The sequence below is a fragment of the Miniopterus schreibersii genome (assembly GCF_964146895.1).
Source record: "Miniopterus schreibersii genome assembly, chromosome: 1".
Classification (NCBI taxonomy): Eukaryota; Metazoa; Chordata; class Mammalia; order Chiroptera; family Miniopteridae; genus Miniopterus; species Miniopterus schreibersii.
The window spans coordinates 7133049-7149854 of NC_138101.1; the positions used below are offsets into that span (position 1 = coordinate 7133049).

The following is a 16806-nucleotide window of genomic DNA, read 5'->3' on the forward strand; positions in this document are numbered from 1 at the left end:
TCCTCTTTTAAAGTTCTAGAGGGTATTTTGAAGAGATGCGAAGGAAACAGAGGCTGGGGGAGGAATAGCTAAGGTGAAAGTTTGTGCGGCTAGTGAGCTGAACAGGAACCGGGAACCCTGACACCAAGTTCCGTGGTTTCCCTCGTGCACCACAACTGACTCCAAACAGGAATAAAGTGGGGAAATGTCCAGCGTTCGAAACTCAGGCTCGCTTCTTGGACACCTTCCTCCCCTCCAGGCTCTGGCTGCTGAGCGCCCAAGCCTCCCATTCCCTTCACCCACGGCCCCCCATCGCTTTGCCTTTCTTCCCCATCTCCCCAACTCTGGAAGCTTTAAGTACATTTGAAACTCCCTCATTCTCATAAATTATGCTTTCCCCTTACCAGAAACACACAGGCATTTAAAAAAGAAGGAACTCTTACCCTTCGCGACAGCATGGAGGGACCTGGGGAACATTGTGCTAGTGAAATAAGCCGGTCAGAGAAAGATAAATACCAGATGATTCCACTTACATGTGGAATCTAATGAACAAAATAAACTAACGAAATAGCAACAGACTCATAGATACAGAGGACAGACTGACAGCTGTCAGGATGGAGGGGGTTGTGTTGCGGGCCGGGTGAAAAAGGTGAAGAAATGAAGCAAAAAACAACAACAACAACATACACAGAAAACAGTATGGTGACAGCCAAAGGAAAAGGGGCCGGGGAGACGGAAGGGAGTAAGGGGGACAGTGCTGGTGGAAGGAGGCTTGACTTTGGGTGGTGAGCACACGGTGCAGTGTGCACATGACGTGTCACCGAGTTGTACACTTGAGACCTGTATGGTTTTATTAACCAATGTCACCCCACCAAATTCAGTTAAAAATAAAATTCACACACATAGATATATAAAAATAAATGATTTCAGATATTGAAGGCTCATTATCTCAAATCTTGAAGCAATCTTATAAATTCTCTAGTCCAACACTCTTACTTTTATAGAAAAGAAACTAAAACCCAAAGATGGAAGGTGATTTGCTTAAGATTAAATAGTAAATTAGAGACAGAGCAAGAATTAGGGCTAGTGAAGTCAGAAGGGAGGGGCAGATACCACTAGTATACATGGTATAAGCCAAAACAATGGGAAAATGTAAAGGCCAACACTCACCAGACACCTGCGGTAGCCGGCCTTGGCTAGGCCAGGGAGCAGCCTGCTTCCACTGGCCCGCTAGCCTCAGAGCAGCTGTCACAGGAGGTGAAGCTCGCCCTGCAGTGCTCCACTCATCAACGGGGAAGCAGGTGGACGCCCGGAGGGAGCGTCCCACCAGCCGCGTAACGACAGGAGGTTCGGGCCCGGGGAATGGCCTGCTGGGAAAGCATGTTCTGGAGCCAGTTGCTTGGCAAGTCCGCGTACCGACTCCGGGCTCAGCTGGAGACCCTGAAAGTAATCCACCCACTGGGCCAGCTCCGCCCTGGCCAGCTGGCTCCTTGCAAAGCTCACCGCGGGGGAGAGGGTGGGACATGGACCCGAGCCAGCAGACGGGGGTTTGGCGCCCGTTCCGCCTGGCTGCAGGCATTATGCTGCGGTGCCCACCCCGTACAGGGAAACCCGGGAACCAAAGCACCGCTTAGGATCTTCACGCCGTGCCCTCGTTCGAGTCCTTCCCGAGTGTTGATGTTTGAGCGTCCTTTCTTTCTGTCTCCCATCCTCCCGCTCCCTTGGTCCCCTGTGCCACCCGCAGGGCCCCCAACGGGGACTACAGCACGGCCAGCTTGCAGTCGGTGCAGGAGGACGTGTTCATTAACATCTTCGACGAGGTGCTGTGTGACGTCTTAGAGGTGAGCTCTCCATCCGAGAGACGCCCGCGCTCATTTTCATGCCTTGCATCCCCGACGTCAGACCCGAACCCGCTGCCCATCCCCATCCCTCTTGTATCATGAATGTCTGAAACCTGACGTAAATGAGGAACGAGAGAAAGAAGGCGCTTTTTTATTTTCAATTGAGGTCTGCTGGGTTCCAGGAATTGTACCAGGTGCTCTTCATACGCCTTTTCTTATTTAATTCTAAAATAACGCTACGAAGCAGACTGTTAAATCTCCAATGTATTAATGAGAAAACTGAGGCTCAGACTTTCTTTGGGTCACAAAACCATTAAGCATCTGAAGCGGAATGTGACTTAGCACCGTCTACCCTAAGCCCATGTGCTTCCAGTCCAACTCCGGCTGCCTTCCTGCTGCAACATTCATCAGATGAGTGTCTGCAGTTGTTAACCGATCATTTCTTCCCTCCCCTCCTTTAGGATGACCGGGAAAGAGGGCATGGGATCCACACCCGCATCGAGAGACACTGGCTGGGATGCGTGAAAATTCCATTTAGCACCATATACTTCCAAGCAAGGGTAAGCGTCGGGGTCGGCCTCCATGGGAACGGGGACTGCTCTCCCCATCTGCCTGCTCAAGCCTTCCTGTGGGTACGTGCCGCCAACCCCGAGAGGACCCACGTGCAAAGCCGCCTTGGAGACGCGAAAACCACTAAACAAGGCCATTGATTTTTTGTCATATTTGCACCACTTAGGAAACATCCATCTTCCTTAGTTAGTTGTTAATGTCTGACTGTTAGTTGTTAATGTCTGACTGTTCCAATCTGAGATTTTTTAAAACATTTAAATAGAAGTGAAGGAGAAGGTGGGACTAAGTGGAAACTTGTCAAAGTGACGAATGGAATGGACAGACTCCTGAAAATAGCGTGAAGAAAACAGGACATTTGACGGCCCATTGAACCAAGTGCGTTTCATGACTGTTTCTAGAGTCCTCACTATTTCAAACTCCCTCAATGAAGACACTCCTCTTCAGAGTTTAGCAATTTTTTTAAAGGGATCCATTAGGTTAACAACTCTTGGATGACTTATTGCCTCCAATCGGGGACAGTTAAATATGCTGAAATAGCTGTATCGTCCCAGTTCTAAGTCCATGGCAACAGAAAGCTTTGAGCGACGAGACAGTGGCTAATCTCACATGGCTGAGGAAGGGGCGGTTTAATTCCACATGCGATGAGCACGCAGAGCAGTGCTGCCTGGACCACAGAGTCCAGCAAGGCCAAGACCAAGCCTCAACCCTGAGAGGCTTGGATTGATAGGAATCTCACAGATCATTTGGAATTGCAATCACTCCCCAGACAAAAGGGACAGTTTACAGGCAATGCTGCAGTGACATGCTTGCCGAAAGAGTTCACATTTCCTTCCTTGAATAAATTTTAAATTTAAAAAAAAAAATTAAAGCACACCATTTTGCAACTGAAATGGCCCATGGGGTTGGCCATTGCTGAGTTTCACATTTGGAGGAAAACTCAGGAGAAATTACTCCAAACCCCTTCCTGATCAATCAGTCTCCTTAACTATATCCAAGTAATGTCCGTTCCTCCCTGAAAGGCATATTCACTTCGAATTTAAGCTCTTTCCCTATTTCTCCTGAGACACAAATGCCACTAAAGACTGAAACAAAAGTTTGAATTCTATACCTTCAGGTTCCAGCCCTGATCGGGTTTGTAGCACTAGAGAGTCTTTAATAAACACTGTTGCTTTGACTGTACAGGAGTTAAAAGTTCTGCCCTTCTGAACCTCTGCATAGTTAGCTCATTCTGTAAAAGCGGCTTGTAATCCATTAAGCCCGCATTTAGTGGGTATCTGCTGTGTATACAGAACACTGCCATATATCGGAGAAGGGAAATACAGAAGGGAGTGGGATACAGATTCTGTTCACCGAGAGCAGTTACCTGGAAGAAAATCACAAACATGTACACACCTATAAAGTCTGACAGAATGTGTCAGTGTAACAAATGACAAAAACAAACTACACGTGAGGCTGGTGGAGATGACAAAATAAATCATGATGGCAATAACATCCGGCCCGAGCCTTGAAAAATCGTTAAAATTCTGAACGATGGAGGCGGGAGGCTGGGGCGTTCCAGAAAAGGGGGGGCCGCTAGCCAACACGACTGAGCAGTTAGCTGTGCGCCAGGCATTGTTCTCAGTGCTTTACATCTATTAATGCATCCGGCACACACAACTGCCCTGCAAAGTAGGTGCTATCATTGTCTCCTTTTTACAAAGGCATAAATTGAGGTACTTGGGGTTTAATTCAGGATGTGAACCCAGTGTTAGTATCAGTGCACATAAGTAGTCGACACACTGCAGAACCAAGAAAAGGCGGGGAAAGGAGAGCCCTGTCTCTAGCCCTTAAGAAGACTGGCGGGGAGATGGGGCGGACCCTGAATGCCAGTCTGGGCAGTGCACTGAATTCATCACACGATGAGTTGACACTTGCCTCTAAACGTCTGTTGGAAAATGACTAGGATGTTTACCAAGCCGCATTTTCTTCACAGATTGACGGAACGTTTAAAATAGACATCCCCCCAGTTCTTCTGGGCTACAGTAAGGAGCGGAGCGTGATTGCGGAGCGGGGTTTTGACTCTGTCCGCAGCCTCAGCGAAGGCTCCTACATCACCCTGTTCATCACCATCGAGCCCCAGCTGGTTCCTGGGGAGTCGGTGCGAGAGAAGGTAAGTCGGGCTACACTTTGGAATCACGTCTGACGTTGACGAAACACGAGACCTGCTCGCTAGGCCATGCCGGTGTGGGCTTGGGCTGCGCGGCACGAGTGGGGTTCCTTTCCCCAGCATCCACCTAACACTCATTCAGCTTGGGCAGAGTGAGGGGCAGAGGGCAGCCATGTGCGTCTGTGTTTCCACGGAGCCAGTAACTAGGTCAATCAGCAGCGTCAACTTTTAGGCAAAGCAAGGCCAGTGCAAGCATGTTCCCCTCTCAGGAGGGTTTTCTCAGTGGGAGGAAGACAAGTGTGACTCTTTATCTGGACACGTGTTGGTAACGCGCTGAAACACATTTGCACAACCTCGCATCCCTGCCGCGCTGACTGAATGGATCCATAGGATTATAAGGCTGGGTGACCTTCAGGGGTGACCTCAATTCATCTCTAACTCTAAATCTTACACGTTCAACAAGTATTTGCAGAGCCTCTTCTATGTGATAGGTGCTTTTCAGGCTCTGGGGATACAACAGTCTAGAAAAGCAAACAAAAATTCCTTGGAGTTTACGGTCATGTGTGAGCCCAGGTTGTTAGCTACTAAGCTGCACTGCATAAACTACAATGCCGACTCTTTACCCGTTGTAATTAGGCTCAGATGGAGATTTTTTTAATGAGCAGATGCCTCTCCTTTTTCAGTATTACAATTTGGTTCACAGAGGAAAATACTCTCATTATTTCCCATTTGCAAAGCATTTACAGAGGAAATAAAGGGTTTTTTGAAAAACAAATCTGAAATTCAGATTCATCTTACATGCTGGCCTTTTGTCACCGAAGTTGTGAAAAATGTGTTGTGTAGAAAGCATGTTAGAATATATGCATTGCAAAATAGTTTAGAAAAGGAAACATGTTCAGAATGTGTAAGCTGGAGGAAGCCAGCAGGCATGTTTACACAGAAGGCTCGCGACAAAAGACCACAGGTCCATGCATCCTAAGGAGGGAAAGCAGTCGGCTCACGCCCGCCCCCCCAGGTGCGCTTCCAGGCCCTGCGGGCACCCTCTGCCTGCGGCTGTGGCCGTGCCTGGAAGGAGGAAATCAGACTCCCTGGCACTTGGCAGATCCAGGGGCACTGGCCTCCTATCACAGAATGTTCCAGAGGCCTCCAGGGCTCGGAAACGTAGCTCCCCAGACCTGCAGCCTGCCTGCCTTGGAGCAGATAACTAGGCTGTCCTTGCTGCCTGTGTGGCATTTCACTGCCCCGCTGTGGCTGCAGGAGGCATTTCTCTGAGACCTTAAAACCGAGGCCACAAGAAACCCCTCGGAGCCAGATTCTGTGATGCTTCTTTATAAGGAAGGCACAGAGCCTGACAGCACCCTCACGTCCTAACCACAGAGGCAGAGAATGTCCCTCGGGGTGACCCCTGCACATTATGCGGGAAAGAGAAGCTCTCCCGAAAATAATAGGGACCCACACCTGGAATTGTTTTTCCACTGACAGTAACCTCCAGGATTAGTGGACGAGTCTTCCCTCCACCATCATCCCATATGGGACCATTCCATGGGACTTTTTAAAAAAATGTATCTTTATTGTTGAAAGTGTTACAGATGTCCCCCCTTTTGATGAGGTCTTTAAAGGTATTTACTCATGAAATTTTCTAAACAATCAGCAGCAAATCCTGAAACTCTTACTCTAACATCCCCTCCTTTACATTGTCTTGGTTAAAACAAGTTTTTGAAAATAGATTATTTCTGTTAATAAAGTATTTCTCTTGTTTCTTTTCTTTCTTCTTGCCTCTGAGAGATGAGTGAGATGCTTAAAAAGGTACCAAGTCTTTTGTTTTTACCATCCACCAGTCACCAGTTCCTAGGCTTTCATTCCCTGCTGTTGTCCCCGCCGCCGTGTGGAGTCTGCCGGGTCCTGACGTGTGTGTGTTCCCTCAGCAATGCACTGCAGACGTCTGCATTTCCACAGAATGTCCAGCTTTGTCTTTCAGCCCATCTCATTTTGTCAGAAGGACTGTTATTCAGCTTTGACTCTCAGTCACAGGTGCTCCCAGTGTTTCCAAGTCCATAAAGCCCATGAGCAGCATCTTAGAGAAGGTGTGTCTGAGACAGTTATTTCTAGCCGGGGGAGCGGTTGCCATGTGGCTGTTCACAGGGAGAAGCCCATTCAGCTCCCTTTAGTACTTACATTAACCTGGAGGCTAGAGAAAACTGAGCCAGTTAAGAAAATTCCAGATGTCACCTTGAATCAAATGGTGAATCTGTCAGTTCCACCTTAATAGTTTCATCACAAATGACCAGAATTCTCTCAGCATGGAGCTTTTGCTTGGCACTTCTTAGATTACCAGCGTAGCCTCCTGCTCCTTAAATTACTGTTTCGCGCCATGAAATGGCATCCCAGCGGCCTAAATAACTATTAATGGCCACTGATACTTATTAAATGTTTACCTTGTACATGCCCTGTGCAGAAACGAACAAAAAGTGATTCAGACATGGGCCCTGCTCTCAGGAAGCACTGGCTACCGAGTCAAAACACACCACCAGGCCCAAGTGGCAGAGAAAGTGTAACACACTTTTTCCCAACTTGCAAGGCCAGTAGTCCCGAGTCGAGATTTTTACTGTCCTTTCTGGACAGTGCCTATGCCTGCCTCCCTCAGTGCCCTGTAGCACGGTGTTGATCCCCACAGAGGTTCTGGTCAAGCGCTTGAAGAGCCCATTGCTTACTGATGGTCCCCTCTGGACTAGAAGCTCCTTGAGGGGCTGTTTCATACGCATTTGTCCAGAGTGCCTGGGACCCTGCAGACTCCCAGCGACATTTTTAGATAATCAGCTGAATGAATAAGGAAGTGAGTGAGTTTGAAAGAACAGGAATAAAATTTTACTGAGTGCTTTTTTTCACACCACCCTTGTTTCACGATTCTCCATCTTTCTAAAGTTGTAACTCTGTCTGGCCTGAGAGTCCCCAAGGGATCTGTGACACACCCATACCAAGCCTCACAGGCTCGCCTTGTCCATTTGTGTATTCGTCACTACACCTGCTGGGTGGCTGCCATGTGCTGAGTGGTAGGTGGTCACGATGACGATGATGTTTTCAAGATTCTGATGTCAGGGGGGCATCCCATGGGAATATATAGGGGGCTTTTGGAGGTGCCTCTGCCCTGTCTAACCCCCACAACCGCTACCCTAATTCCTCAGGGTGCGGAGATCAAATTAGAAACAGAAGCCATGGTCCAGCTCCGATATAAGGGAAGAAAGAACAGTCACAACATTCTCGATTCTGGCTGAAGTCACAAACAGTAGTGTGACCGTTTCCATTCATTCACTCAACAATATCTGTTAAACTTACTATGTGTTGGGCAGTATTCTTGGTACTGGAGATAAAAACCGAGATCAAAACAGAATCCCTGACTTCAGGAAACTTACTCTATGGAGGAGATAGAGCAAATAAACTTAACATATATCAGCGATTTTAAACAATAAAAATAATAAAATAGAGATGAGGAGGATAGCAGAGAATGGGGGGGGAAGCTCGGTGTGTTTTCGTCTTAAAAAAAAAGAAACCATAAAAACAAAACAAAAAGCTTTCAAGCACTGCCTAGAATCTAAATTCTACTTGAAAATTCATTTTCCTAATAAGATTTTATTTGCATTTGTCTTGAAATCCTCTGAGGTGTAAGCAACAATGCATATATTTTTATACTAAGCAACACAAATCTTATAAAAACATTTAAAGAGCTGCTATTTTTTCCATGCTATTTTTTAGCAATGGCTTGAGGGGGGGAAGGGCAATTGAAATTTGTTCTGTTTCATCTGCTTTGAGTTACTTAAAAAGTCTGGGAAATGGTAGCTCATCTTGGATCAGCAAACCACTAAAATAACTGTTATCCATTGGATGTTTCCAGTCCTGCTTCCTTTCTCCTTGAGAGCCATTAGTTATTTCATTGATTATGGATTTGAGACTTTTTAGTACACCCACAACTTCTGTAAACTTGCTGTCCTTTCACCTTGAGCTTTGGCTTGGAGACTTTAGACTTCTGAGCCCCTCTCCCCTCCAAACCCAACATCAAAATAGGCCTAGAACTGCCGCTTGGTCTCGGAGATGAGGATTAGCCCATCCCGGTGTGAGTTTTATCGGTTGTTTCGTGAATCCTGTATGGCTGCTTGTCTGTTGACTACTTTCCTTCAACCCTGTTAAATGTACTGTAAGCGTTTAATGAACCATCTAACTTTAAGATTATAAGGCTTCGGCGACACCGGGCGGGCGGGCGGGTGGGAAGGGGTCGCTCGCTGGGCTCGCGGGACTGAGACGTGCGCGGGGGTTACTTCGCCCCCGGTCCTCACACGTGGGCTCCGCGGGTCTTTCTCTTTCAAGTTCGATTCTCAGGAAGATGAGAAATTGCTTCAAGCAACAGAGACGTTTCAGGCCGAGTGTGCCTCCAAGTTCCCGAATCGCCAGTGCCTCACGACCGTGATCGACGTGGGCGGGAAGACGGTTTTCGTTACTCGCTACCTGCAGGCGCTGAACCCGCCCCAGGAGCTGCTGGACGCGCATCCCGGCCACCCCCAGGCGGCCGCGGTGAGTGCGCGCGGTCGGCGGGGGTGCGGGGGCGCTGAGCGCATTGCCAGCTTCGGGGCATATCTCACGGTACTTAAGAAAGTGCCCCAGCCTCCTGGGGGGCCCGGTGGGTGAAGCGTCGCCCTGCGCCCCAAGGCGGCCTGGGCCAGCGCACACGCTCAGGCTGCGCCCTTGTCGGAACCCACGAGGGACGCAGCTGATGGCTGTTTCTCACATCCATGCTTCTCTCTCTCCCCCTCCCTCTCTCCAAAAAGGCAATAAAAGCATATTTTTAAAAAAATGAAGGTAACTGTCACTCAGATCATGAGTGATTAAGGTAAGGATGAAAGCGTGCGTGGTACCGCGAAGCTTACGGTCCTCAGAAACGCGCGGGGCCCCGGGGAGGACCATCCTTGGCTCGCCCTCCAGCCCTCACTGTGCCCGTCCTGCGTCCCCCGCACGGGGCGCGCCAGGAAGCGGAGGTCCCGGGGCCGCGCTGCGCTACCACGGGGGCTCCCTGAGCGCGTCTTCCCCACGCGGTGTCCACGCGCAGCTCCGTAGGCCCTGAGCCTGGGCCCCCACTGCAGAACCCTGGCGCTTCCACCCCCCAGACAGCTGCTCAGCGTTATGCTGACGGTACAGGCATTGCTGAGCTCAAATAGGCAAAAATGAGTCCCGGTGTTTGGGCGCGTGGAGCGCGTGGGCCCGCACAGCCACCCCGCGCGTGGGCCCGCACCCCCACCCCGCGCGTGGGCCCGCACCCCCACCCCGCGCGTGGGCCGCATCCCCACCCCGCGTGTGGGCCCGCACCCCCACCCCGCGCGTGGGCCTGCATGGCCACCCCGCATGTGGGCCGCATCCCCACCCGGGCCGTGGCCGCGCACCCCCACCTCGCGCGTGGGCCCGCATCGCCACCCCGCGCGTGGGCCCGCACCGCCACTCCGCGCGTGGGCCCGCATCCCCACCCCGCGCGTGGGCCCGCATCCCCACCCGGGCCGTGGCCGCGGGGACACGCGCCGGCGGCACGGGGCGCAGTTCAGCCCAGCCGCGCGCTCAGCTGGCTCTTGCTCAGCGACTCTAACCCCCGCTGTCTGCAGAGGGGATGGTACAGGAGTCACTGCTGCTGCTACGTTATTAAAATCGTAATTTAGGACCAGGATAACGAGCTCTCTATTTGCAGATATAAGTATATAAAAAAAAAAAACCCGTGTGTTCCACATTTTATTTACTCTTTTTATTAACCGATTTTTACTCAAAATCATAAAGGGTCTTCTACCGTCTCCAGCACAGTAGAGATGTGCGGAAACCTTCTCACAGGACAGAACATTTAAGAGATAATTAAATATTTAAAACATTTTAAAATCGCGGCTGAACTAGGAAGGGACGGGAAACAGCAAGAGCGAGATTCCGCCAGGGCGAGGGCTTGGAGTAGCATTTGCCCCGCGGGCGTGGAACAGTTCCCGGTACTGGAGCTGGTTTCCACGGGCCGCGAGGCTGCTGGAGACGGGGAACCGGGCCCGAGAAGGCTGAAGGAGAGGCTCGGCCACCACGAGCACCCCGACGGGTACGCGGCGAGCCCGGAGCCGCCCTGCGCGCAGGAGGGGGCCCGCCTGTCTCGGCCTTGCCTCGACGGAAGGGAAAACAAGAAAACTCCCCTGCGAATTCCTCATCCCGAAGCTGTATTTATTCACGTTCAGTGCTGCAACTTACACGACCAGTACGACCCAGAAAAACGTCAACCGAAAATTTAATTGCAACTACTCCCCGGCCCTGGCCAGGTAGCTCAGTTAGTTAGAGAGTCATCCCCACGCGCCAAGGTTGTGGGGTCCATCTCTGGTCAGGGCACATTCAGGAATCAACCGGTGAATGCAGAAGTAAGTGGAACAACAAATCTTTGTTCCTCTCCCCCTTCCTCTCGCTCTCTAAAATCAATTAAAAAATAATAATAATAAAGTATTCCCTGTTGGTAATGCCCCTAGATCCCGGTCAGAAGCAACACAAATCCTTCTAGAAAAACACCCTTTAAGCTCAGCCTCAAAAAAAGTCCATAGACAAAGTTCCAAGCAACATGAACATATAAAAGAGCGTCAATGAAGAAATAAGCCGTCATGAGGAAGAAAACATCAGAAACAACAAACTGCAGAATCGGGGCATAAAGACTGCAAAGAGTAGAGTGATCAGATTTGGAATATAAAATAGATACATTTACTAAGTTTCAGAAATCTATGGAATTGAATGTACAACAAAAGAAAAAGATTATCAGAACTGGCAGGCAGCTGTTAAAATTACACTTGCAGAAATAAAAGATTGTATAGTTAAAATTAACTGTAAGAAATTAAACAAACAGGTTAAACAAAATGCAGTTAAATACAGAGTTAAGTTACAGACTGCTAAAAACAGAGAAAAATAGTGGACTGGAATACACATGCAAAGAAATTTCTTGGTATACAGCAGAGAGTGAGAAAATGGAAAATGGAAAGGAATGGTTAGGAGATGTAGGTGGTGGAGGCAGGAGAACCAAATTGTGCTTAAAAAAAAAAAAAAAGCAATATTCAAAGAAAACGAGCTGAGAATTTTCAAGATTTGGTGAAAGACAACAATCCTCTAATTCAGGAAGTCCAGTGAACCCTGAGCAAGATAAATATAAAGAAATGAAGATCTAGGCATATCAGAGGGAACTACAAAGACAAGGATGATTTTAACTGCAGCTCAAGAGAAAACAGATTATCTACAAAAGAAAGAAGTTTAACCAATACACTTCTCAGCTACACAAATGAAAGCCAGAACAGGAATAATTTCTTCAAAAGACTGAAAGGAAAGAGCTGTCAAACTAATCGTTTATACCCAGTGAGACTATCTTTCACACAAACACTGGGAGAATTTACAGCCAAAAGATCCTCACGAAGGAATTCCTTAAAATAGAGGGTGTCCCCCAAAAATGTACACACATTTGAACAGCTGACAGCTCAATTTTGAAAATGAAATGTATTTTAATGAACACTGCCTTTATAATTATTCAGTGTGTGTATACATTTTTTTGGGACACCCTATATATACTTTAAAGAGAATAAAGGCTCTCAAATAAATTCTAGATGAAACACATAAGGCTAGGTAAAAATAAATAAATGAAATTTGTGAGGAAATCTTAAAAAGCATTGTTTTCATACCAATAGTAATATAATGTGGGTGAAAAATCAAGATAGAAAAAAAATCCTGAAAAAATGCATGCATGTCAGGACAGGACTGGTGGAAGTTGTTTTTTCCAACTTGCCCCCTCTGCCCCCTTCCAGCCCCCTTGCCCTCTGACAATCACCATACGTTGTCTGTTTTTGCTTAATCCTTTCGCCCTCTTCACCCAGTCCCCTAGCTCCCCTCCCCTCCCCTCCGACAGCTGTCAGTCTGTTCTCTGGATCTATGAGTCTGTTTCTATTTTATTAGTTTATTGTGTTCATTAGATTCCACACATAAGCAAATTCATATGGCACTTGTCTTTCTCGGGCTTTTCTGCTTAGCATAATACTCTCCAGGTCCACCCACGCTGTCCCAGAGGGTAACACCCTTATATTTTCCAAGATGAGCACAAGTATATTTACTGACTTTTGAATTTAAGTAAAATTTTCATGTTGGAATTTCTAGACTAACCACTTAAAAGAATAAGAAAAGTGAGTACTATAACTTCCAAAATAGCAGCAGAAAAAATAATGAAATGGGGCGAAGAACGTGGGGAGGGGGAAAATATATAGAAAAAGTGCAAGAAATAAAAAGCACAGAAGAAGGTAGTGAAAATAGTCTAAATATTTACCAATAACAGCAATCAAAGCTGAGGGATTAACTTTCCCGATAAAAGACAGTCTGTTAAATAGATTTCTGGTTTTTAGTGGAACTTGACAAGCGGATTCTAATATTTATTTATATGGAGTGCAAAGTGTCAAAAGTAGCCAAAACAGTCCTGCAGAGTAAGAGCTCAGTGGGAAGATTTGCATCTTAATTTAAATGACTATATTAACAAAATAAACTTATAATATTAAGAGAGAGAAAAACAAAACACATTTGCCATACCACACATCCCGACTGCTAAGACCATAGTGATCAGGGTAAAATGGTCCTGACGCATGGAGAACATAGAGAAAAATAAAAGAATAAAAGCTCCCAACTGGAGCCACTCAAGTATGACCCACTCGAACCTGGTACCCGACAAAGCGGGCGCTGGAGAGGAGTAAAGAAAAGATGAACTATTGCATCAATTGTACCAGGATCATTGATTTTCACATGAAAAAATAGAAACAGAGTCCTACTTCACCTCATTCAATTGCAGATTGAGGACTTAAATATGAAAGGCATTTTTCTCTTTATGACCTGAGATACAAAGTGTTTCCTAAACAAGGCAAAACAAGCACAAACTACAAAAAGTATGCTAAATTTGACCTCATTAAAACCAAGAACTTGAGTTGATGAAAAGACGCTATAAAGAAAAAGAAAAGACAAGCCACAAATCAGGAGAGGATATTTGCAACATATGTAACAGACGAAGGAATAGTAGCTAGACTATGTAAAAAAACAAACAAAATGATCCCGAAAAGTCTCGTTTTAGCAGACAGTAAGGAAATGGGGGTGGGGAGGTAATAAAGACGTTTCGAAGAGACACAGGACCAGTTTCTTCATCTGTAAAAAATGGATAAAAACGGCCTTCTTCATAGGCTGTCTGGAGAGGACTGATGGGCTAATATTAATACAGCACTTGGGAAGCGCTGGTGAGCACTCGTTTTATTTTGTGCACATGAATGTTTGTGATACATGAAAGTTTCCTGCAGGCAGTGAGGCACAGGATCCAGCTTTCTATTGGATTAGAAATTATTTTTCTAAAGCTAATTTTTGTTTAAACAGGAACTAGTGGCTTGGTATGTGTCACTGATTCCTTTCCTGCCCGACACCGTTTCCTTTGCTGGCATCTGTGACCTGTGGAGCACATCTGATGTAAGTCGTTTTTCGTCACAACTTACCAGTTGGAGCTGACTTCTTGGAATATTACCTTGCATAATTTTAAATCACAACATTCATTAATCATTATAAAAATCTACTGTGTCATCTGTTTACAGGATGGGCTGAATTCTTAAGTATTTTTTCTTTCTGCATTAATCTGCCCAAAGATCAAAAGTTAAAAAAAATTATTTGCGCCCAGCCGGTGTTTTGCTCAGCGGTTGAATGTCAACCCATGAACCAAGAGGTCATGGGTTCAATTCCCGGTCAGGGCACATGCCCAGTTTGTGGGCTCGATCCCCAGAAGGGGGCGTGTGGGAGGCAGCCGATGGATGTTTCTCTCCTTGATGTTTTTATCTCTCTCTCCCTCTCCCTTCCTCTCTCTCTAAAATCAATAAAAAATATATTAAAAATTATTTGCACAAAGAAATTTAAAAAAAAAACAAGCACTTCAGATGTCTTAACTGTGATTTATCCTTCTAGTATTTAGTCTTATCAACATCCGAGTTTTAGTCATTAAAAAATCAAAACTACAGCCTCTATTACATTCTGAATTGTATATTCCTTAATTTGTGGGCTTCTTACGCTATGCCATGTCATTATGCATTCAGTATGTATTTCCTGGCCACCGAGCACGTATCAGACACTGTACTAAGTTCTGGCTACCAGGGAAAGCAGCGTGGTCTCTGCCCTCACAGAGCCTAGTCTACGTGTGCCACGAACGTCCAATGGGATCTCTGAAGAAGGAAACACACATATATCGCTGGTCCCGATTCTGTTCTGCATCTCGGGTTGTACTGTATTTGCATAAAATCAAACTTGATTATGCAACTCCCTTTGAAGGACAGCTCTAAGACGAAGAAATTGAAGTGCACTTTAAAGTTTTTGTTCCCCAATATATTTTGGCAACATGATGTTGCCAATTCAGAGATAAAAATTTCCACAACCTGGAGACATCTAGAAGGTATACAAAACACTGTCCATGGGCTCTAGAACCAGACTGGCTCTCCCACCTCCTAGGTAGTACCCATCCCTCTGCGCCTCCACTTCCCCTCCAAGGTTTGTTCTGGGATTAGCAGACAATGTGAGCGGTTACACTTTTATATTATCGTTATTTTTAGTAGACTGGAGACTTAGTGGTTAGAATTTGTTCCCTCAGCCCACTGCAAATATCCCTACACTTGGGGCACATTGAGGTAATTCTGGGTACAAGTTTAGAAAATTCATATGGACTGAAGCAACTTATCCAAAAATGCAATGTGTTTAGAACACTTTGGAGGCAGGTGAAGAAGATCTATATGAGTGGGCAGAGCACACACAATTTGTAGGGCAGCGGACATACTCTGTGCGACATTATAGTGATGGATGCATGTCATTATACATCTGTCCAAACCCATAGCATGTACAACACCAAGAGTGAAGCCTCATGTGAACTATGGACTTTGGGCGATTGTGATGTGTCAGTGTCAATGTAGGTTCATCAATTCTAACAAATGTACCACCCTGCCGGGGGATGTTGGTAGGGAGGCTGTGCATGCGGGGCAGGAGTTACATGGGAAATCTCTGTACCTTCTTCCCGACTTTGCTGGGAACCTAACTGCTCTAAAAATAGACTAAAAAAAGCGTTCTGCACATAGTGAGCTGTCACATATAAATTCAAAATGAAATGTAAAATTTTGAGATTAGTCTCCCCCACCCCATAGCACTGATTCTAGCGATCCATTTCATTAATGTCTGAGAAAGTACCACGTTCACTAAAAGCGCTTAAAAATAAAATGAATTAAAACCCAGGGCCCAAATTTTAGAACAGATTTAAAAACTAGGTCACACACTTTAAGGCACAACTTTTAACAATGGCTTTTTAAAATCCTGCACAGCCAACCCAGAATGAAACAGTCAGTCAATGTATTTTTTTCTTCTTGGCAGCAATTTCTGGACCTCCTGGCAGGAGATGAAGAAGAACATGCAGTGTTACTATGTAATTATTTTCTCTCCCTGGGAAAAAAGGCCTGGCTTGTGATGGGCAATGCTATTCCTGAGGTGAGACCCGGTGGGCTGGCTCTAGCAGAGGGGTGGAGTTGTCTAACAGGGTTGCATTATGTTCCAGGTCAAAAACAGGGCTTATTTTCACAACTATCTTTTGAGTTGTAAGGAATGTGGCCCAGAGATTCCCTCACAGGCAGAGAGAATCAGTGATAAGACATGAAGTGATTTTCAGCGGTACCCGAGTACCAAACCCTTCACACTTCAGACTTTTTGGCAAATCTTCACCCTTTCCCATGCAAAGCACCGCCTAGCTTTGTTTAGTATGAGCCTCTCCTGCCCTGTTACTAAGAATTCTGATTCCCTCAGCGATCTAGTGTTATTCATGCTAAGGTAAGGGGATCAGAAGTGTGGCAAGTTAAAGGTCTCTCCTTCCGTTCCTGCTGCTTCTACAGGCATCTGCTATTAACCCGCAGGGGAAGGGAGCAAGGCAGAAACCACAAGGAGCAAAGTATGTGAGCAGCTGTATTTTGATATTATCAGTTATTTTTATTAGACTGGAGATTTATTGATTAGAATTTGTGTCCCAGCCACTGAAAAGATCCCTACACTTGGGACACATTGGGGTAATTCTGGGTACAAGTTTAGAAAATTCACATGGACTGAAGCAGCTTATCCAAAGTGTTTCAAAAAGAGGCTCTAAGAGTCTTCTAGGAATTAAATAGCACAGGTTGCTGCAAGGCAGGTAGCATCATATCTGAATCCTAA

General features: G+C 46.4%; 1 protein-coding gene across 7 annotated transcripts in view; it reads left to right on the forward strand.

Annotated features, from left to right (window-relative positions):
- Nucleotides 1-16806, forward strand: part of CC2D2A (coiled-coil and C2 domain containing 2A) — an 82472-nt gene that overhangs the window by 58136 nt on the left and 7530 nt on the right. For 4 of the 7 annotated variants that reach the window (XM_081157293.1, XM_081157295.1, XM_081157297.1 and 1 more), the window contains 6 exons: nucleotides 1724-1820; nucleotides 2282-2380; nucleotides 4363-4539; nucleotides 8896-9099; nucleotides 13963-14052; nucleotides 15982-16095. In XM_081157293.1, coding sequence (XP_081013419.1) covers nucleotides 1724-1820; nucleotides 2282-2380; nucleotides 4363-4539; nucleotides 8896-9099; nucleotides 13963-14052; nucleotides 15982-16095 — 781 coding nt within the window. Of the gene's footprint in view, nucleotides 1-1723; nucleotides 1821-2281; nucleotides 2381-4362; nucleotides 4567-6321; nucleotides 6343-8895; nucleotides 9100-13962; nucleotides 14053-15981; nucleotides 16096-16806 lie in introns of all 7 variants that reach the window. The other 3 variants (XM_081157294.1, XM_081157299.1, XM_081157296.1) reach the window with 2 other exon arrangements.